General features: G+C 40.3%; 11 protein-coding genes across 11 annotated transcripts; 3 read left to right on the top strand and 8 right to left on the bottom strand. All coding sequences in view use genetic code 12, as the record gives it.

The window, feature by feature from the left end:
* Positions 1-733: 733 nt before the first annotated feature.
* On the top strand, positions 734-2,527 carry PTR22 (Ptr22p; the record flags this gene model as incomplete). The annotated part of the gene is made up of 1 exon (XM_051750855.1): positions 734-2,527. One exon carries the CDS (start codon positions 734-736, stop codon positions 2,525-2,527), a length of 1,794 nt encoding a protein of 597 aa, XP_051611348.1.
* A 106-nt stretch (positions 2,528-2,633) lies between these two features.
* Positions 2,634-3,623, bottom strand: MEU1 (S-methyl-5-thioadenosine phosphorylase; the record flags this gene model as incomplete). The annotated part of the gene is made up of 1 exon (XM_051750844.1): positions 2,634-3,623. One exon carries the CDS (start codon positions 3,621-3,623, stop codon positions 2,634-2,636), a length of 990 nt encoding a protein of 329 aa, XP_051611347.1.
* Positions 3,624-4,141: 518 nt separating this feature from the next.
* KGF57_000161 (uncharacterized protein) lies at positions 4,142-5,110 on the top strand (the record flags this gene model as incomplete). Its single annotated transcript, XM_051750833.1, has 1 exon — positions 4,142-5,110. One exon carries the CDS (start codon positions 4,142-4,144, stop codon positions 5,108-5,110), a length of 969 nt encoding a protein of 322 aa, XP_051611346.1.
* Positions 5,111-6,089: 979 nt separating this feature from the next.
* Positions 6,090-7,007, top strand: KGF57_000160 (uncharacterized protein; the record flags this gene model as incomplete). The annotated part of the gene is made up of 1 exon (XM_051750822.1): positions 6,090-7,007. The coding sequence occupies one exon, from the start codon at positions 6,090-6,092 to the stop codon at positions 7,005-7,007; it is 918 nt and encodes a 305-aa protein (XP_051611345.1).
* Positions 7,008-7,057: 50 nt separating this feature from the next.
* On the bottom strand, positions 7,058-8,983 carry TFP1 (H(+)-transporting V1 sector ATPase subunit A; the record flags this gene model as incomplete). The annotated part of the gene is made up of 2 exons (XM_051750810.1): positions 7,058-8,908; positions 8,981-8,983. The coding sequence occupies 2 exons, from the start codon at positions 8,981-8,983 to the stop codon at positions 7,058-7,060; spliced, it is 1,854 nt and encodes a 617-aa protein (XP_051611344.1).
* A 252-nt stretch (positions 8,984-9,235) lies between these two features.
* On the bottom strand, positions 9,236-9,799 carry KGF57_000158 (uncharacterized protein; the record flags this gene model as incomplete). The annotated part of the gene is made up of 1 exon (XM_051750799.1): positions 9,236-9,799. The coding sequence occupies one exon, from the start codon at positions 9,797-9,799 to the stop codon at positions 9,236-9,238; it is 564 nt and encodes a 187-aa protein (XP_051611343.1).
* A 167-nt stretch (positions 9,800-9,966) lies between these two features.
* KGF57_000157 (uncharacterized protein) lies at positions 9,967-11,124 on the bottom strand (the record flags this gene model as incomplete). The annotated part of the gene is made up of 1 exon (XM_051750788.1): positions 9,967-11,124. One exon carries the CDS (start codon positions 11,122-11,124, stop codon positions 9,967-9,969), a length of 1,158 nt encoding a protein of 385 aa, XP_051611342.1.
* A 290-nt stretch (positions 11,125-11,414) lies between these two features.
* PPH21 (phosphoprotein phosphatase 2A catalytic subunit) lies at positions 11,415-12,503 on the bottom strand (the record flags this gene model as incomplete). The annotated part of the gene is made up of 1 exon (XM_051750777.1): positions 11,415-12,503. The coding sequence occupies one exon, from the start codon at positions 12,501-12,503 to the stop codon at positions 11,415-11,417; it is 1,089 nt and encodes a 362-aa protein (XP_051611341.1).
* Positions 12,504-12,950: 447 nt separating this feature from the next.
* KGF57_000155 (Zn(II)2Cys6 transcription factor domain-containing protein) lies at positions 12,951-15,776 on the bottom strand (the record flags this gene model as incomplete). The annotated part of the gene is made up of 1 exon (XM_051750766.1): positions 12,951-15,776. One exon carries the CDS (start codon positions 15,774-15,776, stop codon positions 12,951-12,953), a length of 2,826 nt encoding a protein of 941 aa, XP_051611340.1.
* Positions 15,777-16,371: 595 nt separating this feature from the next.
* KGF57_000154 (uncharacterized protein) lies at positions 16,372-18,045 on the bottom strand (the record flags this gene model as incomplete). The annotated part of the gene is made up of 1 exon (XM_051750755.1): positions 16,372-18,045. The coding sequence occupies one exon, from the start codon at positions 18,043-18,045 to the stop codon at positions 16,372-16,374; it is 1,674 nt and encodes a 557-aa protein (XP_051611339.1).
* Positions 18,046-18,201: 156 nt separating this feature from the next.
* On the bottom strand, positions 18,202-19,566 carry TOS1 (Tos1p; the record flags this gene model as incomplete). Its single annotated transcript, XM_051750744.1, has 1 exon — positions 18,202-19,566. The coding sequence occupies one exon, from the start codon at positions 19,564-19,566 to the stop codon at positions 18,202-18,204; it is 1,365 nt and encodes a 454-aa protein (XP_051611338.1).
* Between the last annotated feature and the right edge of the window lie 1,311 nt (positions 19,567-20,877).

Raw genomic sequence — 20,877 nt, 5'->3', positions numbered from 1 at the left:
TTAATCACGCGACATATCTATCCCTTCTTTACTCTCGTGACCATTGGTGCTTTATGGCAATAAAAAGAAACAAAAGCGATTGAATTTGATAGCTTTCGATATAAATTGATTTCTGAATTTCTTTTTCTCTTTCTTTTTCTCTTTTTGCTCCATGCATCGGAATGACACAAAGCTGCTGGCATAGCAAAAAAAAACAAAAAAAAAATGCAACCCTTTTGCAATACATCAAAATATACAAGAAACCACAATGTCTTTTTGTTCTAATTCATTCAAAATGCCCTTCAAGGGAAAATTAATTAATAAAAAAGAACAAAACAAAAAGTGGACAAAACTGGTAATTGATTTCTGTTGTGTTCAGGCTAGGTGAAGATGCGTTTGCTTGATGCCTGTCGTGGTAATAATGGTGCATTATGCCTTTTGCTCATTTCTTTTTCATTTATCAATGACAAATGACGAGCTGCTAAAACAAAGACATAAATAAAAAAAAAATTTCTATTTTGACAAATACATACATGCATAGTATCTCCCCACTTTGAACTAAATCCCTCTGTCTCCTCAACTCATCTGCTTATTTCCTATTTTTAAAATAAATCCGTCTATTTTTGCAATAAATAGGCTTCGATTTTTCTTGTGGAAAAATTGCTTTATTTTACATTCGCCATCTTTCCCCCTTTAATCCAAGACATTTCCTTAACTTGTTGAAGATTCTTGGCTTTTTACTCAAATAATAACAATGTTGGAAAATAAGGATCATATACAAGCTGCTGAACAGCAGCTGGATGTCGCATTCACATCGTCGTCTGATGCAGCACCATCTGATGAAAAACTTCACAATATCGTTCAAACTGACTCCATCGACGAGGAAACCAAGGTCAAGAAAGCCAACTCAAACGAATTAAACTACATTGACGATTCACTTGGAGACGAAGACGAAGGCAGAGAACCAACTGAACATGAAATGAAAACATTGAGACACGTTGCTGATAGAATCCCATATGCAGCATGGTTAGTTGCTGTTGTTGAGTTGGCGGAAAGATTCTCGTACTATGGACTATCAGCACCTTTCCAAAACTATATGCAACATGGACCGCATGATCATCCAAAGGGTATGTTGGCATTGAAACAACAGGGTGCGACTGCGTTGTCATACTTTTTCCAGTTTTGGTGTTATGTCACTCCTATTTTCGGTGGATGGATAGCTGATACGTATTGGGGTAAGTACAAGACCCTTTTCGTTGCGTGTTTTGTTTACATTATTGGTATTTTGATCTTGTTTGTTACTTCGATTCCATCCATCACAAGCAGAAACACGGCGCTTGGTGGATACGTTACTGCCATTATTATTATTGGTGTTGGTACTGGGTTGATCAAGTCAAATGTTTCTCCGTACTTGGCTGATCAAGTACCCAAACGGAAACCAAGAATTTCCATTAGGAAAAATGGTGAACGTGTTATTGTTGATCCAAACATTACTGTGCAAAACATCTTTTTATGGTTTTATTTGATGATTAATATTGGAAGTTTGTCAGTTATCGCCACTACTGAATTAGAAGCCCATGTTGGATTCTGGGCTGCTTATTTGCTACCATTCTGTTTCTTTTTCCTTGCATTGATCTCGTTGGTTGCTGGTAAGAACAAATCAGTTGATATCCCAGTATCAGACAGGATCATTAGCAAAACTTTCAAATGTGCTTGGGTTGGGTTAACCAATGGGTTCAACCTTGAAAATGCCAAGCCCTCAGTTCACCCAGAAAAGGAATTTCCATGGACCGACCATTTCGTTGAAGAAGTGAGACGTGCGTTGTATGCGTGTAAGGTGTTTGTGTTTTACCCAGTATACTGGGTCACTTATGGACAAATGTTGAACAATTTTGTTTCTCAAGCAGGGCAAATGAGGGCTCATGGTTTGCCTAATGATTTCTTACAGGCTTTTGACTCGATTTGTATCATTATCTTTATCCCAATCATGGAGAGATTTGTCTACCCATTCATTAGAAGATTCACCCCAATGAAGCCAATCACCAAGATCTTTTTCGGATTCATGTTTGGTACCGGTGCCATGATTTATGCTGCTGTTTTGCAACACTACATTTACAAATCGGGCCCATGTTACGATGATCCTTCATCGTGTCCAAATGGTAACAATATCCACATTGCTTTACAAACCCCAGCTTATTGGTTGATTGCCATGTCGGAGATTTTCGCATCTGTTACTGGGTTGGAGTATGCATACACTAAAGCGCCCGTGTCCATGAAGTCTTTCATTATGGCTCTTTTCCTTGTTACTAATGCATTTGGTTCTGCTATTGGTATTGCCTTGTCTCCCGTGAGTAAAGACCCCAAGATGGTTTGGACTTATACTGGTTTGGCTGTCGCTTGTTTTATTGGTGGTTGCGCATTCTGGGTCATTTACAGTAGTTACAACTCAAAAGAAGATTCATGGAATGAGTTGGAGTATGAGAATGAGTTGGATGAAGCTGTCTTGAGACCTGTCCATTCTTTGGCTCACTCAGTAAGGAGTATTTGAAGGTGTTTCATTGGAGTGTATTTGTATAACGTGTTTTAGAGAAATGATTACGATTACGATGAAAGTTCAATGTCGTTCTATTCTATATGGCTTTTCTATAACTTGTCTAAACTTGCCAGTATCCAGGGAACAAGAAGTGCATCTTTTCCAACAACTCCTTCTTAACCCCATGAGGACTAGTACTAACGGCAAACTTCATTGACCCTTGTATATCATCACCAATTTCACCTCCCTTTTCAGCAAATTCATCAATCAATTTCGCAGCCAATTTACAAGCATTGGCGGAATTGGCCTTCAAATTGCCAACAACCGTTTCCACAGTGACTGGTTCTTCACTCTCATTCCAAGAGTCGTAATCGGTCGACATACAAATCATTTGATACGCAATTTCAGCCTCTCTTGCCAATTTGGCTTCAGGTAAAACAGACATATTGATAATGGATCCACCCCATGAGCGGTACAATTTTGATTCAGCACGAGTGGAGAATTGAGGTCCTTCCATACATATCACAGTCAAGTCTTCGCCCTTGTTGGTGTGTTCTTTAGTATGCAATGTTGGATTGGCATCCTCCTTGTCGAATCCTTCAAGGAACCCCTCTGAGGGAATGGCATTGGCAATGAGTGAGTTCAATTTCAAATCAAATGGTTCACCAAACATTGCATGAGCCACGAACCCCTTTTCGAAAAAAGTCGATGGTCTGATCCCTTTAGTTCTATCGATGATTTGTGTAGGCAACACAAAATCTCTAGGTTTGATCTCTGGTTGTAAAGATCCCACCGCTGAAAAAGCGACAATTGCCTTGACTCCCAACTTTTTCAACGCGGCAATGTTGGCTCTTGAGGGGACATCACTAGGCAACAAATCGTGATGTTGCCCATGTCTTGCTAAAAACGCAACAGGGAAACCCAGTTCAGTTTTGGAAATGGTGATTGGACTAGATGGGAACCCCCATGGAGTACTGATGGTCAACCTTGCGATGGGATGCAAGTTTGGCAAATCGTACAATCCTGTACCGCCAATAACTGCAAGAGTCACTTGACCATCGTAGTGGTGTGGCAATTGAGTAACGTCAATTTTCTCTCTATGCACAGACATGTTGAACAGTTTTGATGATAAATTGGGTCGGGGAAACTTCTTCACCATACACTGGGGAGGTAACAGGTGCAGAGGGAGTAATGATTCAATTGGATTTACCTAAAAGAATGGACGAGATTTTGTCAATGCTTTTATATATATTTTTTTTTTTTTTGGTCCACCAAGAAACCCACGAGGTTTGAAAAGAGAAAAAAAAAAACATATTTCAGTGCATCCTGCATATAGAATGAAATATTCGGAGATAAGCAGAAAACTGTGGCCAACGTTTTAGTCACAATGTCGTATTTGAAAGTGTTGTGACATTAAAGATATACGACACTCCATGGTCGTGTAACATTGCACAATTTCCGCACTACTGTAAAGAAATTTTCTACTCTTTGTCTCTCAATTATTTTTTTTTTTCTGTTTTATTGTTGTGTATTGTATGTTGTTTGTATGTGAGTGACTTGTTCTGCTTCTTATTTGCCTCTTTCAATAACACCAAAGGCTATCACACTTTTTCTGTCTTTAGAGCAACAATGTTGACAACTAGAACCTGTTTGAAATTGATACCACTGATATCTCAATCCACGAACTTTTCGATACGAAGTTTATCTCACACTACAAAGCCAGTTGCTAACAAGAAGCTTTATGACAAGCCTAAATCGAAATCAAAAGAAGAACGAAAGATTTTTGGACGATTAAAAGATGCTAGTGGGACAGAAACAGACGGGAATTCAACACCAAAGGGTTCCATCAGCTCTTCTCCCGAGAAACCAGCACAGTATCTCCCCACATCGACTTTACCCCAAATGCCAAAACACTTGCAAGAACAATCCCTTGAATCGATATATGAGTCACTTGGTCAAGGTTATATTCTTGATCGAATAAAGCAACCAAAGGGGATTGATCTTGTTATTCCACCCGAGTTTATCAAACCTCCACAACCACCCAAGCGCCATGTGCGTCCAGAGAAGACGAAAGATTTGGACAAGAAAATCAAGAATTTCATAGCTGGCGAACATGATGATCGTAGTTTGATCCATTTGGGTAAGGAGATTAGTGCTCATATGGAACCTGATCATAATGAAATATACCCAATCTTGGAACATCCTTTGAAGAAGTCATTGTCTGGTTTGAAAGTTCTCAATCCGGCAATGAACAAAATCAAGGATCAGTTCTTGTGGGACATGATCCCCGAGGAGAAATTTGCATTCACTCCACCGTATCAGGTTGATAACCCCTTGGGGTTCAAGCAGTGGGAAAAGGATCTTATTGCTGAGCGTGAAAAGGCTAAACAGGAACAGGATTTGATTATGAAGGAATTGCAGGAGTTTGAAAAGTTGATGGGCGATGCCAAATCTTTTTTTGGAAAGAATACGAGTGAGTCCAATAAGAGTGATGATGCATCGGATGGTGGAGCTAGAGGAAGTAGAAGAAAGTTGAATCGAAAGTTGTTGAAAAAGTACAAGAAGTTGAAGGATGAAGGAAAGATTGACATTGATTAGAGATGTTGCATACAGATTTTGTTAATGATGAAACGTATGTGGAGTTTATGAGAAATTAACAATGTAGTTGTTTATAGAGTTTGCGGTACAGACGTAAAGTCCTACTTCAACAACAAAGTCTACAATCAGTCTTTAAATTTTTTAAATCTCATTTAACAAAATAAGTCTATTACAACAGTAAAGCTCTCAACCTGACAGAAAGCCTACACACAACATTTGAAAAGAGAAATTCTCAGTATAACAAGATACACATCCTCCTGATCTACAACGTTAAAACATCATCAAATAGTACCTGGCACTGTTCTCATCTCTCGCTAATACAGTATCCGAAAGACGGGAAACCAGTGTCTCTCATAATGACACCTGATGATCAATACCTTTTCTCTTTCATCTCAAAAGGCATCACTAGAAAATCACTTGATAGGTAAGTATTGAAGATAAGTGATGAACAGTTGAGATACTAGAGGATAAAAGAGCAAATAAAATAAAGAACAAGTGGGGAGTGGAAGGAAGGGGGGGAAGAAAAAGGTTTTAAACAGAAGAACATCTCTTTGGATAAATTCCCCACACCTGGTCACCTGACTATCACAATTCATTGCTCTCTTGACTTTCTGACTACTCTCAACCCTTACACAGGCTACTCTTAGTATTGCCAACAGATCCTTTTGTTGGAGTATAAGTGAATGTGCCTAATTGGAGTGAAACATTTTCACGGATCCTATACACCAAACTCAAGTACATGCAACAAATTTGCGTCCCCTACTATTGCAGCAGCATCTACTGATGCTGAAGTATATGGCTTGTCAAGGTTTAGTTGCATGAAACAGAAAGTAGCTCTTTAATACTTCGTTATGCTTGTTCCCCCCCTCCCTTTCGAGAATGTGCTCCCCCATACAGTTGCTCTAATTTTGTTGCAATTTCTATCTCCACCAAATGATTTTTCGCAGTCAAATGGCATTACAATAATTTCCCTTCAACAATGGTTGCCGATCCAACTATGCCACCACAAGTGGAACTTTCACCAGTCAATAGGGTCTACCATACAGCATCGCCAATCTCAAGTCCCACGCACCAACGTCAACTTCAACTTCAACTCACCAACCACTACAAATACATCCAATCAAACAACAACAATATCGCATCCACAATCCAAGTATTGCCAATCACTACCTCGAGCTCTTTTGAAGTCCCATCTCCTACCCACTCATACCCACTTTCAGTCTCAGTAACCCCAGAAGCCCCATCACTTGTATCTCCTCATGATCCACCCTACGACGCTGACTTGTACTACCCGCAACGAAGCACAATTAGACCAAGAGGAGCTTCCTTATTCAGTAGAGATTTGTTTGATGAGTATGTGGGTAGTCGGTATGACAGGTTCAGGCCAACTGAATCTCAACAAAACAATGATGTTGTCATGAACAACATGCATCCTTTTCAAAGAGACGATTATGGAGTTGTGCCAAAGACGTTTCTTGAGAGTTTTGCATCGTGGTTTAAATCAAAGCCACCAGTGACAGTACTCGATTTGGAAATGCAACAACAACAACAACAACAACAACAACAACAACAACAACATCGCAATCCAGATGATGAAGAAGAGAAGAGTGAATCCCTTGGAAACACAATTCTCGTTAATCAAGAAGAAGATGCTTCGCCACATCCAGTATACACACCACGAGGAATCCCCATTAATGAATTTGTGCTCAATTATAATAAGCCAGTTGGTGATTCCAACCTTGGTGAAGAGACAGAGAGAAGAACGGCAATTGTCAACCTGTTTGACGAACAAGTTCGTGATTTGGTTGATGGGCTGGATAATTTCTTAACTTCCTGTTTCGATGGGATTTGCACCATTGTTGATGACTCTATTGACTATTGTTTGAACTTATGCTGAAAAATAAATCGTTTATTATTATTCTTTTCGGCAATCTAAACACTAAAGTTTTATTCTGCTGCATCGGCAAACTTCTCTGAAATGTTGGTCAACAACTCGCCAAACTCCTTTTCACCTTCTTGTTCACCTCTACTTGGTTCAAAAAACTTGGCTGAGGACACAGCATGCTTCACGTCACTAGTGGCTTCCGACAACTTCGACCATTGTGCACCATTAGCAACCGCCTTTTGTGCCTCGTCATAGTACGAGATGAATGCCTTCATCATGTCAAAAGTCTTCCAAATAGGACAGAATGCATCATAAGTGGAATACCCATTTTGTTGCAAGAAATCCTCCTTGATCAAAGCAGCAACATCCAATGTAATCTTGTCGGAATCACTCAAAGCCGATTTACCAACCAACTGAACAACCTGTTCCAATTCTTCAGCATTGGATAAGATTTCCTTAATTTTGTTTCTCAATTGTGGGAATTCAGGGTAGTTTTTATCGTAATAAGTGTTCAACACATTGGTGTACTTGGAATACGAAACAGCAGTATTTATCGAAGGGAAATGCTTCCTTTGTGCCAACTTCTTATCCAACCCCCAAAACACTTGTGTAATACCCAAAGTTGATGTGGTGACGGGATCCGAGAAATCACCACCTGCGGGGGAAACAGCAGCAACGATGGAAACCGATCCAACTCTATCTGGGGCACCCAATGCAGTGGCTTTTCCGGCTCTTTCATAAAACGATGCCAACTTGGCACCCAAATATGCAGGGAAACCTTGGTCAGCAGGCATTTCACCCAATCTACCGGAAATTTCTCTCAATGCTTCCGCCCAACGTGAGGAGGAATCAGCAATCATCGAAACATTCTTACCTTGATCTCTGAAATATTCAGCTAAAGTGATACCAGTGTAAATGGAGGCTTCTCTGGCAGCAACAGGCATATTCGAAGTGTTGGCAACCAATGTAGTACGTTTCATAATTGGTTCTTTTCTTCCATCAATTTCAGTAAACAATTCTGGAAACTCCATCAAGACTTCAGCCATTTCATTTCCTCTTTCTCCACAACCCACATAGATAATCACATCTGAGTTAGAGTATTTCGACAATGATTGCGAAATAACAGTTTTACCACATCCAAAAGCACCAGGGATACAAGTAGTACCACCTTGAACGCATGGAAACAACGAGTCCAAGACCCTTTGTCCTGTCAACAACGGGTAATCGGCAGTTAACTTTTCAGCAACTGGTCTCGGCACTCTGACTGGCCAAGTGTGCATCATGGAGTATTTATGCTTTTTCCCATCAAACTCCAATTCCAAAACTGTATCTTCAACATTGTACGAACCGGGTTCAGCAATGGAAGTAATGGTACCTCTTGCTCTAGGTGGGAGCAAAATTTTGTGGTCATCCAACAACGAGTTTTCGTAAATGGACCCAAAAATATCACCACCAGTAATGTGATCGCCAACTTTCAATTGGCCCGGTTTGAAATCATATTCAGCAGTTCTCGACAACGATGGCACATCCACACCACGTGGGATATAAATCGACTCAGTCTTTTCTCTAATCGATCTCAATGGTCTTTGAATACCATCGTAAATAGTGTTCAACAACCCAGGACCCAATTCAGCACACAATGGCGCACCAGTTCTCAAAACAGGGTCACCAACAGTGACACCGGCAGTCTCTTCATAAACTTGAATGGTGGCCTTATCTCCATTTATTCTAATCACTTCACCAACCAAGTTGTCGTGTCCGACTTTCACCAACTCGTACATCGCACACCCTACCATGTTCTCTGCAACGACAACTGGTCCTGACACTGAAAAGATTTGTCCATAGTGGTGTTCCTTGTGGTCGTCGATTGAAAGGCGTTTGATTTCCTTCCTTGCGTTTTCTAAAGCACCAGCCTAAATTAGTGGGGATGGAGTTAGTATACAATTGAGCCTGTTGATACATTGTTGGAATTGGAAGACACATACCATTGTTGTTGTTGTTGTTGTTGTGATTGTGGTTGTGGTTGCTTAATTTTGATGGATTGCTATAGATGTCTACGTATGGCGCTGTATCTTTTGTAATTTAGTTCGACGAAATTTGCAAACAGCGAAAACGCACGAGAGAGAGAGAGACAGAGACAGAGAAAGTCGTTCATCTACCAATTTCCTTTATCAAAAAGCCCAGAGTACATTTATTCAACGTAGCTCTCTTCTCCTAATAGCTCCCTATATTACCGCTATTTACAACTTCACTTCCAACTTGGCTGCTCTATCTAATGCTATGTCACACATAGCATCAAACGCCTCTCTCTTCTCCAACTCAATGTCATTTCGCTTGATCCGTTGTTCCATATTGACAATAATTTCATCTCGGCTTCTTCCATTAACAAACACAACATATCTCAATCTAGGAAACGTCTTTTCATACCTCTCATTAAGCTCAGCCAATCTCTTTTGCATCTCTTCACCACCCAATTTCTTTTGCTCCTCGGCTGAATGTTGGCTCAATTGGGTCGTTTTAGGAGCTCCCAATCTCGGATGGGCTGAGATTATATCATTGATTAAAGTGTTGGCTTCGTATCCGTTTCTCACTGCGTAGAAGCCGTTGCGGTTGGCTAGAATATGTAATTCGGAGCGAACTTTGTTGATGAACTGGGGCCAAGATTCATAGTTTTTGTGAGCAATGACAAATGTTTGTATAAACCAGTTGAGAGAGTCACATGGTTCAAAGAGGTGGTCAATCGCCTCTTTCTGGTTTTCCGGAGATAGCGCTTTAAAGTCTGCAATTGATGGGAGCTGGTACATCTGAGGTGCTAAAGAAAAAGGAGCCAAGAAGAAGTGGAAAACTGTATTGTAATATAGTGGAGAATCAATTTTTGTCGTTTGAGCTCTTCACTCTCGGCTATCTACGAGATAACAATTAAATAGATAAACCATTTATTTTTTTTACACACACATGCTACGTATACTCCCTAATCAGTGAAATGCTGGATACTTCTCAATTCGTCCAACTTCTTGTGGTTTGGTCCACCTTTTTGTGCAAGCAATGGATGTCTCCATTGTTTGACATAAGTAAACAACACATCAGCCAACTTAGTTTGGTCATGCAAGCCCAAATCTGCAAATGTTTTAGCTGCAGGGTCTATATGCTGATCTATAACGTGTCTTTGCATTTGGTCTGGGTTTGCCAACTTCCACCACACCAATTGTTGCAACTGTGTAATCAATTTGGCAATTGGCAATGGCAAGTCGTAATCGTAAAAGTTGTAACTGATTGGACCTGCTTGTGCGTAGTTTTCAGTAATACCATGAATCATTTGTCTGATATCTAGGTATGACAACTTCTCCGGTCCGTATAATTCGTACAATTGGCCAGCGGTTGAATCGTCATAGGCAATTTTTTCCAAAGCTCTAGCGACATCAAGTACATGGACTGGGTAAATTTGTTTTTGGTTCTTGTTGGGAGTCCACATTTTGATCTTGGGACCCAAATAGTTCAACAAATTGTCTTCTCTTCCAAACATTTGCGATGGTCTGACAATGGTCGAATCGGGGATAATGTCTCTAACTACTTGTTCACCAACTCCCTTTGTTGCATAAAACACCGATTCAGATTTAGGATCAGCATTGTAGGAACTGACATGGATATACCTTGGAACGCCAGCATCTTTCGTGGCCTGGGCAATTCTCTCCGCTAACCCAATATTGATGTCGGCCATCGAAAAGTTTTTAGTGTTGTAGTCAGCTCCAATACAATTGACAACAATATCGGAATGAGCAACTGAGTCTTGTATACTTTGTAAATTACGAGCATCAATCTCGACAAAATTGACAACTCCCAAATCACCAGCAACTTTCAAAAATCTCTTCTTCAAGTCGTCCCTGTATGGAACGATTGTGGTGGTACCGTGTCTAGCAAGCTTGGACACAAGGTAACGGCCCAAGAACCCAGTAGCACCAAATACAGTTGCAGTGTATCCGGTTCTTGAGGAACGACCTCCTGGTCCAACTGATACATTGACCTTGCCATTTTTGGTAATATTGATATCCGAATCCAATACTGAGGTGTACAACGACCTGCAACGGGTGGTGGGTAACCTAGGTATGGCTCTTATTTGCGTTCTCAACATCGCTGTTCAACTCTGTAAACCTCTCAGTGCAGTTTGTTAGTGTTTGAATTTTTTTTCGTTTTTCTGCTGCTTGTTGCTTATTTTCTTCAACTTCTGGTTGGTTTATTTTCATTGTCGTACGAGTAGATGTTACGACACTGCACTTCTATACCTAAAGATTACAAAAAAATACATTAAAGTATCACTAAAACATGAAATACACTCTACATCAAAAACATCTTTCCTTTTACTCTCTCTTCTTCTTCCTTCTTCTCCTTTGCCCCCCCCTCCTCCTCCCTTTGCCTTTTGTCTTATAAGAAATAATCGGGAGTTTTTCTTGTGACTGTTGGCTCTCCGGGTCTAATCGATGGATCGTATTGCAAAAACTGTCTGTTGTGTTGTTCGTCAACTTCCATTATCGCAGCTTGATTACCACATCTGTAGCAATAGTTTGGTGCAGAGAAGATGGTAACAACATTCTCCTGGTGACTCCAACTGAACCCTTCCATGACCAACTGATGTGCTCTTGCAATCAAACTCAAATCATTGGTGTGATTAAACTGCTCAGAGATATCTTGACCAAAAGTGAATCCAGCACCTCTAGGACTTATACCCCAGCCGCCTCTATCATCTGGATCGGACCATAACAAATCGCACATGGGCCCCTCATGTGGCACTTCTTGGATCCTATTCAACTCTCTAACCTGATCGATGGTTTCAATCATTGGTGACAATCCACCGTGCAAACAGAAAACCTTGTTGTCAACCAACGCCGTGATTGGGAAGTAGTCAAACAAGTCAGTAAACACCTTCCAAACGGTTGCAGAACCGTATTTTCGTAAACATTCATCATAAAATCCATAAACTTGGGTGATTTGCCTCGACTCGTGGTTTCCTCTTAGAATGGTGATCCTATTGGGGAACCTCACCTTCATGCAAACCAAGTATGACACAGTTTCAACAGAGTAGTAACCACGATCGACGTAATCACCCATAAACAAGTAATTGGTGTCGGGACAAGGTCCACCAATCTTGAACAACTCCATCAAATCGTGGAATTGACCATGAACATCACCACAGATCGTCACGGGTACATGGACAGGCTGGACATTTTCCTCGCGTAGCAAAACATCGATAGCCATGTTACACAACTTTTTCACATCTGCTTCTGAAAGTGGTTCACATTTGGACAACTTCTCGATCCATGCGTCTAATTGGTTAATCGACAGCGCGTCTAGAGATGGTGCTGTTTCCTTGTTGTTGTCTGAATGGGCATTTTCTTTAATGGTAGTTTTGTTTAATTTGATAGTGGTGTCGTTGCTGTTGCTGTTGCTGTTGTTGCTGTTGTATTGCTGTTGCTCTTCAACGTCCTCCATTGGTACGTCTGTGTCTAAATCCATCGTTTATGAAATGCAAAATAAAAATCAGTAAAAATCGGTAAAGTTTCAACCGCTGTGGTGATAGCAAAATTGAAAATGAACAAAGAAAACAGAGAGAAAAAAGCGTCGTGTAAGTTGTATTTCAAACTGTTGCGTTAGTGTAGGCTTGTACAATTGTAATTGTCTGTATATAGATGAAGAATATGGTTTGGTGATATGGTGTGTGTGTGTGTGTTGTCTATTGTTGGTTGTGGTTGTAGTTGTTGTGTTCTGTTGTGTCGTTGAAATTCGTCAACTTTTTTTTTTTTTGTTTTTTTTTTTTTTCTTCTTCTTCTTTTACTCTTTTTTGCCGTTTGCTTTCTGAAAACTTATCTGGTATGACGTACATTGTAATAGACCACTACTCATAGACTAAACAGAGAAAGAAAACAATAATTCGATACAAGAGACGCCTCTTAATTCATAGTTCTACCTAAGATTACTCAAATTGAAAAAACTGGAACCTGTCAAGTTACCTCTTTCACCATTCCCGTCCAACTGATTATTATCCTCAACATAACTTGTAGCATTAAGCAACGAAAAGAAACTTCTGGTGCTAGCACTCATAGGTAGATTGGTATTACTACCACCAACACCACCCACAGTGGGGAAATTGAACTGTGGTGTTTGGGGCTGCAGTGGAGCGACGTCGTTATTATTAGCCACAAAGTTGCCTGCTGATGATGCTTGTTGGTTGACAACAAATTTATGACCGTGTTCATTTTTGGGCACAATGGTGAAGAAATCTTGCTCTTCGTCGTCTTCGTCGTCATCAGCTCTGTACTGAATAGATGGGGTGGGATTGTTGACTTCAAAGTCAGGACCATCTAATCTAGACACTGTAAAGTCTCTCATCAACTCGTTCACGTCTATTTGCGATGCTATTCGCTGTTGCGGTTGCAATGACTGTGATTGTGCTTGTGATTGTGCTTGTGATTGTGCTTGTGCTTGTGCTTGTGCTTGTGGTGTAATTCCTGTGTGCAATGGCAATGGCAACTCTGAATTGATCTGAGATGTCGCCGCCACTGGTGCTGCGGGTGTACCTATTGGTGTTGCACCTCCTTCTGTAGCTGCTGTTGTGGTTGTTGCTGGTGGTTGGTAAATCTGCAATGGCTGCTGCTCACTGCTCTCCTTCTTTACCTCGCTCAACATCAAGAACCAATTATTGAGAATCCGGTGTGCTCGAATCAACTTGTTGATATTGTTGAAAAACGGTAAATGAGTGATCAAAAGTTCAGTATATCGAACCAATAACTCTTGGTCTTGGATATTAACCAGTTTGCCCAACCGCACCTCGACTTGTTTAATTTCGAGGAAAATTTTCAAAATGTGCAACAACGGTTGCAAGATTTGATAATTGGATACTTTTACTTTGAAAATATCTGAATCGGCACTTTCCAAGCTATTGCTAATTGAATCAATTATTCGTACAATTTCCAATTTACTTTGATCAAAATTCAATGGCCGTAGTAGCATAATCTTGAATAACAAGACTTCGCGAAGGATAAGCCACATGTAATCGGTGCATCTCAATGCATCTATTCTGCCCTTCAATTCGAAATAGCCCGGATGCGGTTTATCAAATTCCAACAGCACATTTAGCCACGTGTTGCGACACAAGGACGGTACCAACCCCAGCTCGGCAATAATGTGCATCAACTCATACGGGTATCCTTCTCCACGGTACTTGTCACTTTTCAAGTGCAACATAATGTCATTGTTTCGCAACACGTTGACATTGTAATTGTATGAGCTGAATAGAATGTAGTATCGTTCAAATGTGTAAATCAACTCGTACAATTCGCGAATAGGCACAAGGGAATCATTCTCCTTGACATTAATCAACTGGAAATTGCAAATGGCACGACCTAAATACAACAACTTTTGATGTTCTTGAGCTTCGTTCCCGTATGCATTGTAGCAGTCGATTGATGTGTTGAGGGTGTTTGTCAAATTCAAAATATGGTTGTAATTGCACAATTGCATATTGGAGAGAGATAAATTGTAGTAGATTTGGTATTGACTCAAGTGGGCAAAAAGATTCTGGTTCCCATTATTCCCATTAGAAGAAGCCTTGTTTCTGGGGATTATGGACGGCACAATGAAATTCTTTTCAATGAGGGAAAATATCTCCAATACTTTAAAATGGCACAAGTTCTTGAAAGTCTTGAATGGTCGATATGCAAGTTTCTTTTTGGTGTACCTAACAAATTTCTTAAATTTCTGTTTTTTCAACTTGATGAGAATCTCAGCAATGATTTGATTCAATGTGATAATTATGAGTAGAGTGGATAAGTAAAGAGAGTCGTCGTGGTGTTGGACCAAGTTGATTTCGAGAAAATGGAGATTGACTCCGTCCTTGTTGGTGATGTTTGGATAGTGTGCATTGAGGAACGCCACCAATCCGGAATATTTCGTCAACACCGATTTGACAGTCAAGGGTACTAGTAACTCGTATATCGACGGCTCCTCTCCAATCAAGTTTAGATTCTCGATTAAATGGTAGGGTGTAACGAGGTACTCTTCTGATGTCGTTTCGGTATCGTTGCTGAGCGTACGCATCTGGCTTGTTGCAGATTGGTAGTTTCCTCCGTGGTCGTAGCTGCCGTCTCTCCCCAGTTGTGGTGGGATTGGCGTCACTGAAGGCTGTGGAACCGATGATCTAGTACTTAACGATGGAGTCGAGTGATGCGACGAAGAAGCAGTTTCTTCTTCAATCATACTTGGGCTTTGCGAATTAGTAGACGAGTGTCGTGACGCCAACTCCGGTCTTGCTGTCCAATTCGTACCACCACCACCTCCTCCGCCACCATTTGTATTAAGTTCAATCACCTCGCTTAGATTATTGATTGAATCAAGGGTCTTTTTCGATAATGCTTTTGGCCCCGATTTCTTGCGTTCTCGATTCCTCGTACAAACCAACCCGTTAGCTTTGCAATGGGCACAGGGCGTGGTTGGTCCACATCTCACTTTTCTCAATGCACAGACATCACAAGCTCGTGATGTGGTTGTTCTTCGTTTTTTAGTTGTGGTGTTGCTCTTTGTCGTGTGTTTGTTGGTTAATTTGGTTATGGACTGTTTGGACGTATTTGGCTGCGATAGGGTGTTGTTACCTTCCAAGTACCCGTCACTGCGAAAGAACTCGGAAAGTCGGGTGTTTGGGTCGGTTTGAGAGCGATGTTGATTCTGGTTTCCAGTGTGAACTGAAGGTCCTTGCTGTTGTTCGTGCGGGTCAACTGTGCTGTTGCTGTTCATAGTTGAGGAGGAGGTGTTGTATTATAGGGGTAGTGCTGATGATGTTGTTGTTGTTGTAGTTGTAGTTCCATTTAGGTTGTAGAGTCAACAGGGCGTTCGTAAATGAATACTTTTGTCTTAATTTTTCTCGTGCACCCCCACTGCGGAGTTTTTTTTTTTTTTTGGTTTTGTTTTTTTTTCTATACCAACAATAAGTGGAATGGAGCAGAATAGAGTCTATGTCCTTCGTACTCTTTATCAAAAAAAGGTTGTCTGCTGGCGTTTGAGTAGCTCTTCTTCAGTAGTGTAGAGCAATGAAGGCGTGGCTAGTGTGTCCTGCCCTACCATGGTTCATAGATTATTTTTCTGCACCCTTTGCGCCCTTTGCTTTCCCGCTCCAAGGTACCTTGCAGCCATAAGATTTATTTTCTTGTAAAGTTCGGGCGGAACTTATCCAGAAGGGGCGAGGATTGATAAATGAAAAACGGTAACACGAGTTATACAACAGACCAATAAAGTAATCTCGTCTACATCAACGTATCAAACAACAACAATATCATCATCATCATCAACAACAACAGCCTAAACTCTTTACAGTCTCTATATTTTTTTTTTTCTATCTCATCATATCTCTATACCGTCTTTGTCTATCTGCCATATCCAAATAAATTTCGTACTTGACGAGTAACAACGACAACTCAGTCTTTGAAACGTCGCTAACCCCACCACTTGCTCCACCTCTAGGATTCACCACTTTTGTAGTCTGATTCTCGCTTGTCACTTTATCAAACGCATCATTGTAGTTCAAACTCTCATTGTGATGTAATAGTTGTGCAATGTGGCCAATTTTGGCAGCTCCTTCACAACAATCATCGTTGGTTACTTTAACTGACACGTCACACACGTCAGCTAAAAGGTGCAAGAAATGGGTGTTTTTCAGCTGAGAGCCGGAAACGGTCAATGTGTCAATCTGCAAAGGTTCTATCAATTGTTTTGTTTGGAATACGAGAAATTCCATAATGAGGTTGTATTCGGCAAGTAGTGATCTTGAATAAGCACTGGTGCTGATGATTGGCCCAAATGGACCATTGGGGTTATCGACAATCATCTCCGACATGTTGCCATCCTGGTACGGTGTTCTGTTCCCATACACATCTCCATAGTAGAAATACCCCTTGAGTTGCTCGTGTATGTTTCCCCTTGCTCTAGTTTCTTCTTCTAATCGTTTGAAAGTGGCCGCGTAGTCAGCTTTCGCTATCCCATGTTTGTCAAACAATCGCTCATATAATTTGCCAGTTGCCGGTTGGCCAAATTCATACAAGTACTGGCCAGTTTTAGCAATTTGGTAAGGTCCCCACATCCCGTCATGAAATTCTCTTTGCCTGCCTTGGTAGATAAAACACGTGGATGTTCCAGCAACCATAAAACAGGAGTTTGTTGCATCCATGTGTGAATTGATCCAGCCCGCGTAGCAATCGATGCAACCGTGTCCAATGACTGCATTCGAAGAGTGGGCTGTGCCAATGGGGGTTCCAATTACTCCATTCACGCCATTAAAGTTGCCCAATCCGCCAATCTCAATGGCAATTCCAGCTTCTCTAAGTAGTGTTGTGGACCATCCTTTGATCGACCCGTCGATTGCGCACCGCTCAGTTTCGACCATGTTTTGTAGCGGATAGTATGCGACCTTCCCGTCCTTGATGCCGTATTTCAACAAGTAGCTGATCCAATCATACAATTCAAAACATACTAAATCTTCCCCTTCTTCTCCTCCGTACAAGTCTTGAATCATTTTCAACTTGGGTAGACCGAGCTCGGCCACGAATTTGCCACCCAATTGGCGTCGTGCTAGACTAATTTCTGGTGTGTTTAACCGGTTAAGATACTGAGTTTCTTGTACTGCTGAATTGTCCATCCATAGCAAAATGTCAGATGGTATGACGTTGGTGTTGCTGTTGGTGCTGCTGTTGGTGCTGCTGTTGGTGCTGCTGTTGGTGCTGCTGTTGGTGCTGTCACTGTCACCGATTGGATCTAAATTGAACGGCTCTAAGTGGGACCCATCATTTACCTTTTTGGTAATAACTGTGGAACATGTGGCTGATATGGCAATGGAGTCATAGTGTGTGGTTGCTGGTAGTAGTTGTAAAAGAGAGTTGTAGATTGCAATTGATGATTGAGTAATGAATTTGCCTCCCTTGTTTGTAGTAATGGGTAGTTCATGGACTTGGGAGTCGTATGTCACTCGAATGGAGGATGTGCCGATGTCTACGCCAACATGGCAACTACTCATTGCAGGATGGAGTAATAGTCTACAATGCTTTTCTTTTGAATATCTTTTTACTTTTCAATTTCTACTATACAAAAATTACAAATACAAAATACAGAAACAATATTATTTTTTTTTTTTGGAAGGATAAGGAAACAGATGTTTTGTTGGCCATCGACTCTAGTATCCAATGGTGGCTGCTGAACCTGATTGTTGTAACCATGAGTTAACTGTGCCTTCATCCAAGCTAGAGCCAAAGTTTGTCGAGTCGTCAACTTGAACAATGTGGATTTCGTTTCCGGTGAAAATAACAGCAGCTTTCAAGGATCCACTAGTTGGTCTGGCGAAATAATCTTGAGATCCCCCACCACCGTTGTTTGTGTTTGAAGAAGCACCTTGTCCATCATGCAAGTGACTAAGCAATTTATCTGATCCAGAAGACAAGATTTCAAACAAGTCCAATTCACCACATCCAGTCTTCCAACAAGAACATGATGAGTCTCCGTATTGTAAAGTTCTAGGGATCTTGGCATTCAATAACCAAACAGCAGGCATATCAGCGTTGAAACCAGAAGAGCCATCGCTTGGCATTTCAAATTCAAAAATGAAAATCTTTTCGCCACCGCCAAAACCGTGGTATGCAACTGATCCTTCTCTGTAGTAACCACACGAGTTTCCTGAACATTGGTTACCTGACATAACAACAAATTCAGTGTTTGATCCAATAGTGACTTCCTCCAAGGCAACAGCACTAGATGAACCACCAGAGTTGTCGGAATTTGCGTATGACAATGAGTTTCCAAACTTGGCTGACCAGACACCGGAGCCTGAGCCACCGTGGTAGTTCAAAAAGACACAGTTGTCGGCGTTGCCTGGGGTGTAGTAGGTGTCTCTTTGCCATGCGCCATCAGCAGCAGCTGTTTCTGAGGCGGAGGAGGAATCGGATGAAGTGGTTGTTGGAGCAGATTGGGTTGAGATTGATCTGTATGCTTTTCCTTCGCCGCCCAAATTGGTGACTGAAGTGGTACCGGCATTAGCAGCTGAAGAAGATGCGGCAGTTTCTTGTCCGCCAGCAGTGTTTGTTTCAGTGGCTTGTGAAGTGACAGTGTTTCCATTGCCGTCAATAAAGACAGTTTGGGTGACTTTAACAACTTCAGTAGCTCTCTTGTGTTTGTGGTGGATGTGTTGAGTGTTGCAATCCTCATCAACTTGTCTCTTTGAGTTTGATGACGATGACCCACTGTTTGGGTAGTAAACACCAAATTGTAACAATTTCAAAGGACCTCTAAAATGAACCGATAATTCTTCATCCAAAGGACTCAAGTTTCCTGAAAAGGAGTATGTTTGTTGTGAACAAGTTCCACTGTTTTCGTCCATGTTGGTGACATCTTGGTAGGATCCTGAGAATCCAATTCCCTTGTACACCACTTTGTTTGTTTGGGAACAGTAGTAGTTTCCACCTTCGAATGAACATGAAGATGCAGCTGCTTCGACCGACAAGATTGACGATAAGACAGCGAATAAAGTAGTGGTTGAGAACTTCATTATAGGGTGACTGTGGGTATTAAAATAAGGGTAATGAGTGACGGAAAAAAAAAGAAAGAACGACTGAATAAAAAGCTTTCTTTTGGTGAAACTGTGGTATAAGGAATGACTAATGGTAAGTTTTATTCAATACTATATCAATAGTATCAGTTGTGGTAGATGAAATCAAGGAAGAAAAAATCAAAACAAAAAAGACAAAAGGAGTGACAATGTAGTTGGAAATTAAAAAGACTTAAAGGGGAGGTTGTTGTGAGTTTGACAGAAAGGAGTTAAATGGGCGAAGCAGAATTTCAAAAGAAAGAGGGAGAGATATTTGAAAGGAAAGGAAAAGGGAAGGGGAATTTTGTTTTGGTTTTATTGTCAGAGGTTTTCGAAAAAATTGGTGGTATTATTATTATTATTAATGTTGTTGTTGTTGTTATTGTTTATTGCTTGTTTACTTGGTTACTCACTTATTTGGTTAGGAGGTTGTGCTTATGCTTGTGCTTATGCTTGTGCTTATGCTTGTGCTTGTTCTTGTGCTTGTTCTTGTTCTTGTGTATAGTGTGTTTTGTGTTTTGTGATGGTTAAGTTATTGCAAGACTTGTTGTTTAATTTTGAGTATGAAGCTTTTAAAAAAAGATATAATTTGTATAAAATTCCATTTTGCATCAATTGGAATTGGACAACAATCACCAAAAAAAAAGAAACAAAAAAAAAGAAACAAAAAAAAAGACGAAGCGTTTTTGTGTTAATATATATATATATATATATTGAATTAATGTTTGTTTACATTTCTTTTTTGATTTTATTTTTTTTTCTATTGTTGTTGTTATTATATGTGTGTGTGTGTCTGTGTGTGTCTCTTTTTCTTTAAAGTATACTATGTAAAGGTAGTGTGCTTATGGCTAAATATTGCTGGCTTTTTTGTTTAAAAAACAAAAATTTTGTGCATTTGTGTTTAAAAATTGTTTCTGACCGCGTAGTAGTACAAAATATTACAATACAATAATCAATTAATTATTCTGTGTATTTATGCACGTGACCCCCTTATTTTTTATTTATTTATTTATTTAAATTCTTTCTACCCGTGTCATTTGTCCTAATTGGGACAAACTACAAATACATGCCATGCATTATCATAATAATAATAATAATAATAATCTGCAACTGAAAAAAAAGAATGAGGCATTTATAATTTGTTTCCAAAATCGTCTAATTCTTCCAGCCCCATTATTAACCCAATTTTTTGCTTCTTCTTTATAACAATCAATTTACAACTGTCCTTTTTTTTTCATGTTTCTTTATTTTTGTTTCTATGTCGTGTTGTTA

This window comes from Candida theae (assembly GCF_024610275.1).
Source record: "Candida theae strain CBS 12239 chromosome Unknown scaffold20, whole genome shotgun sequence".
In the NCBI taxonomy this organism is placed as follows: Eukaryota; Fungi; Ascomycota; class Pichiomycetes; order Serinales; family Debaryomycetaceae; genus Lodderomyces; species Lodderomyces theae.
The sequence above is the reverse complement of the archived record's forward strand: the minus strand, read 5'-3'. Positions and strand labels throughout refer to the sequence as shown.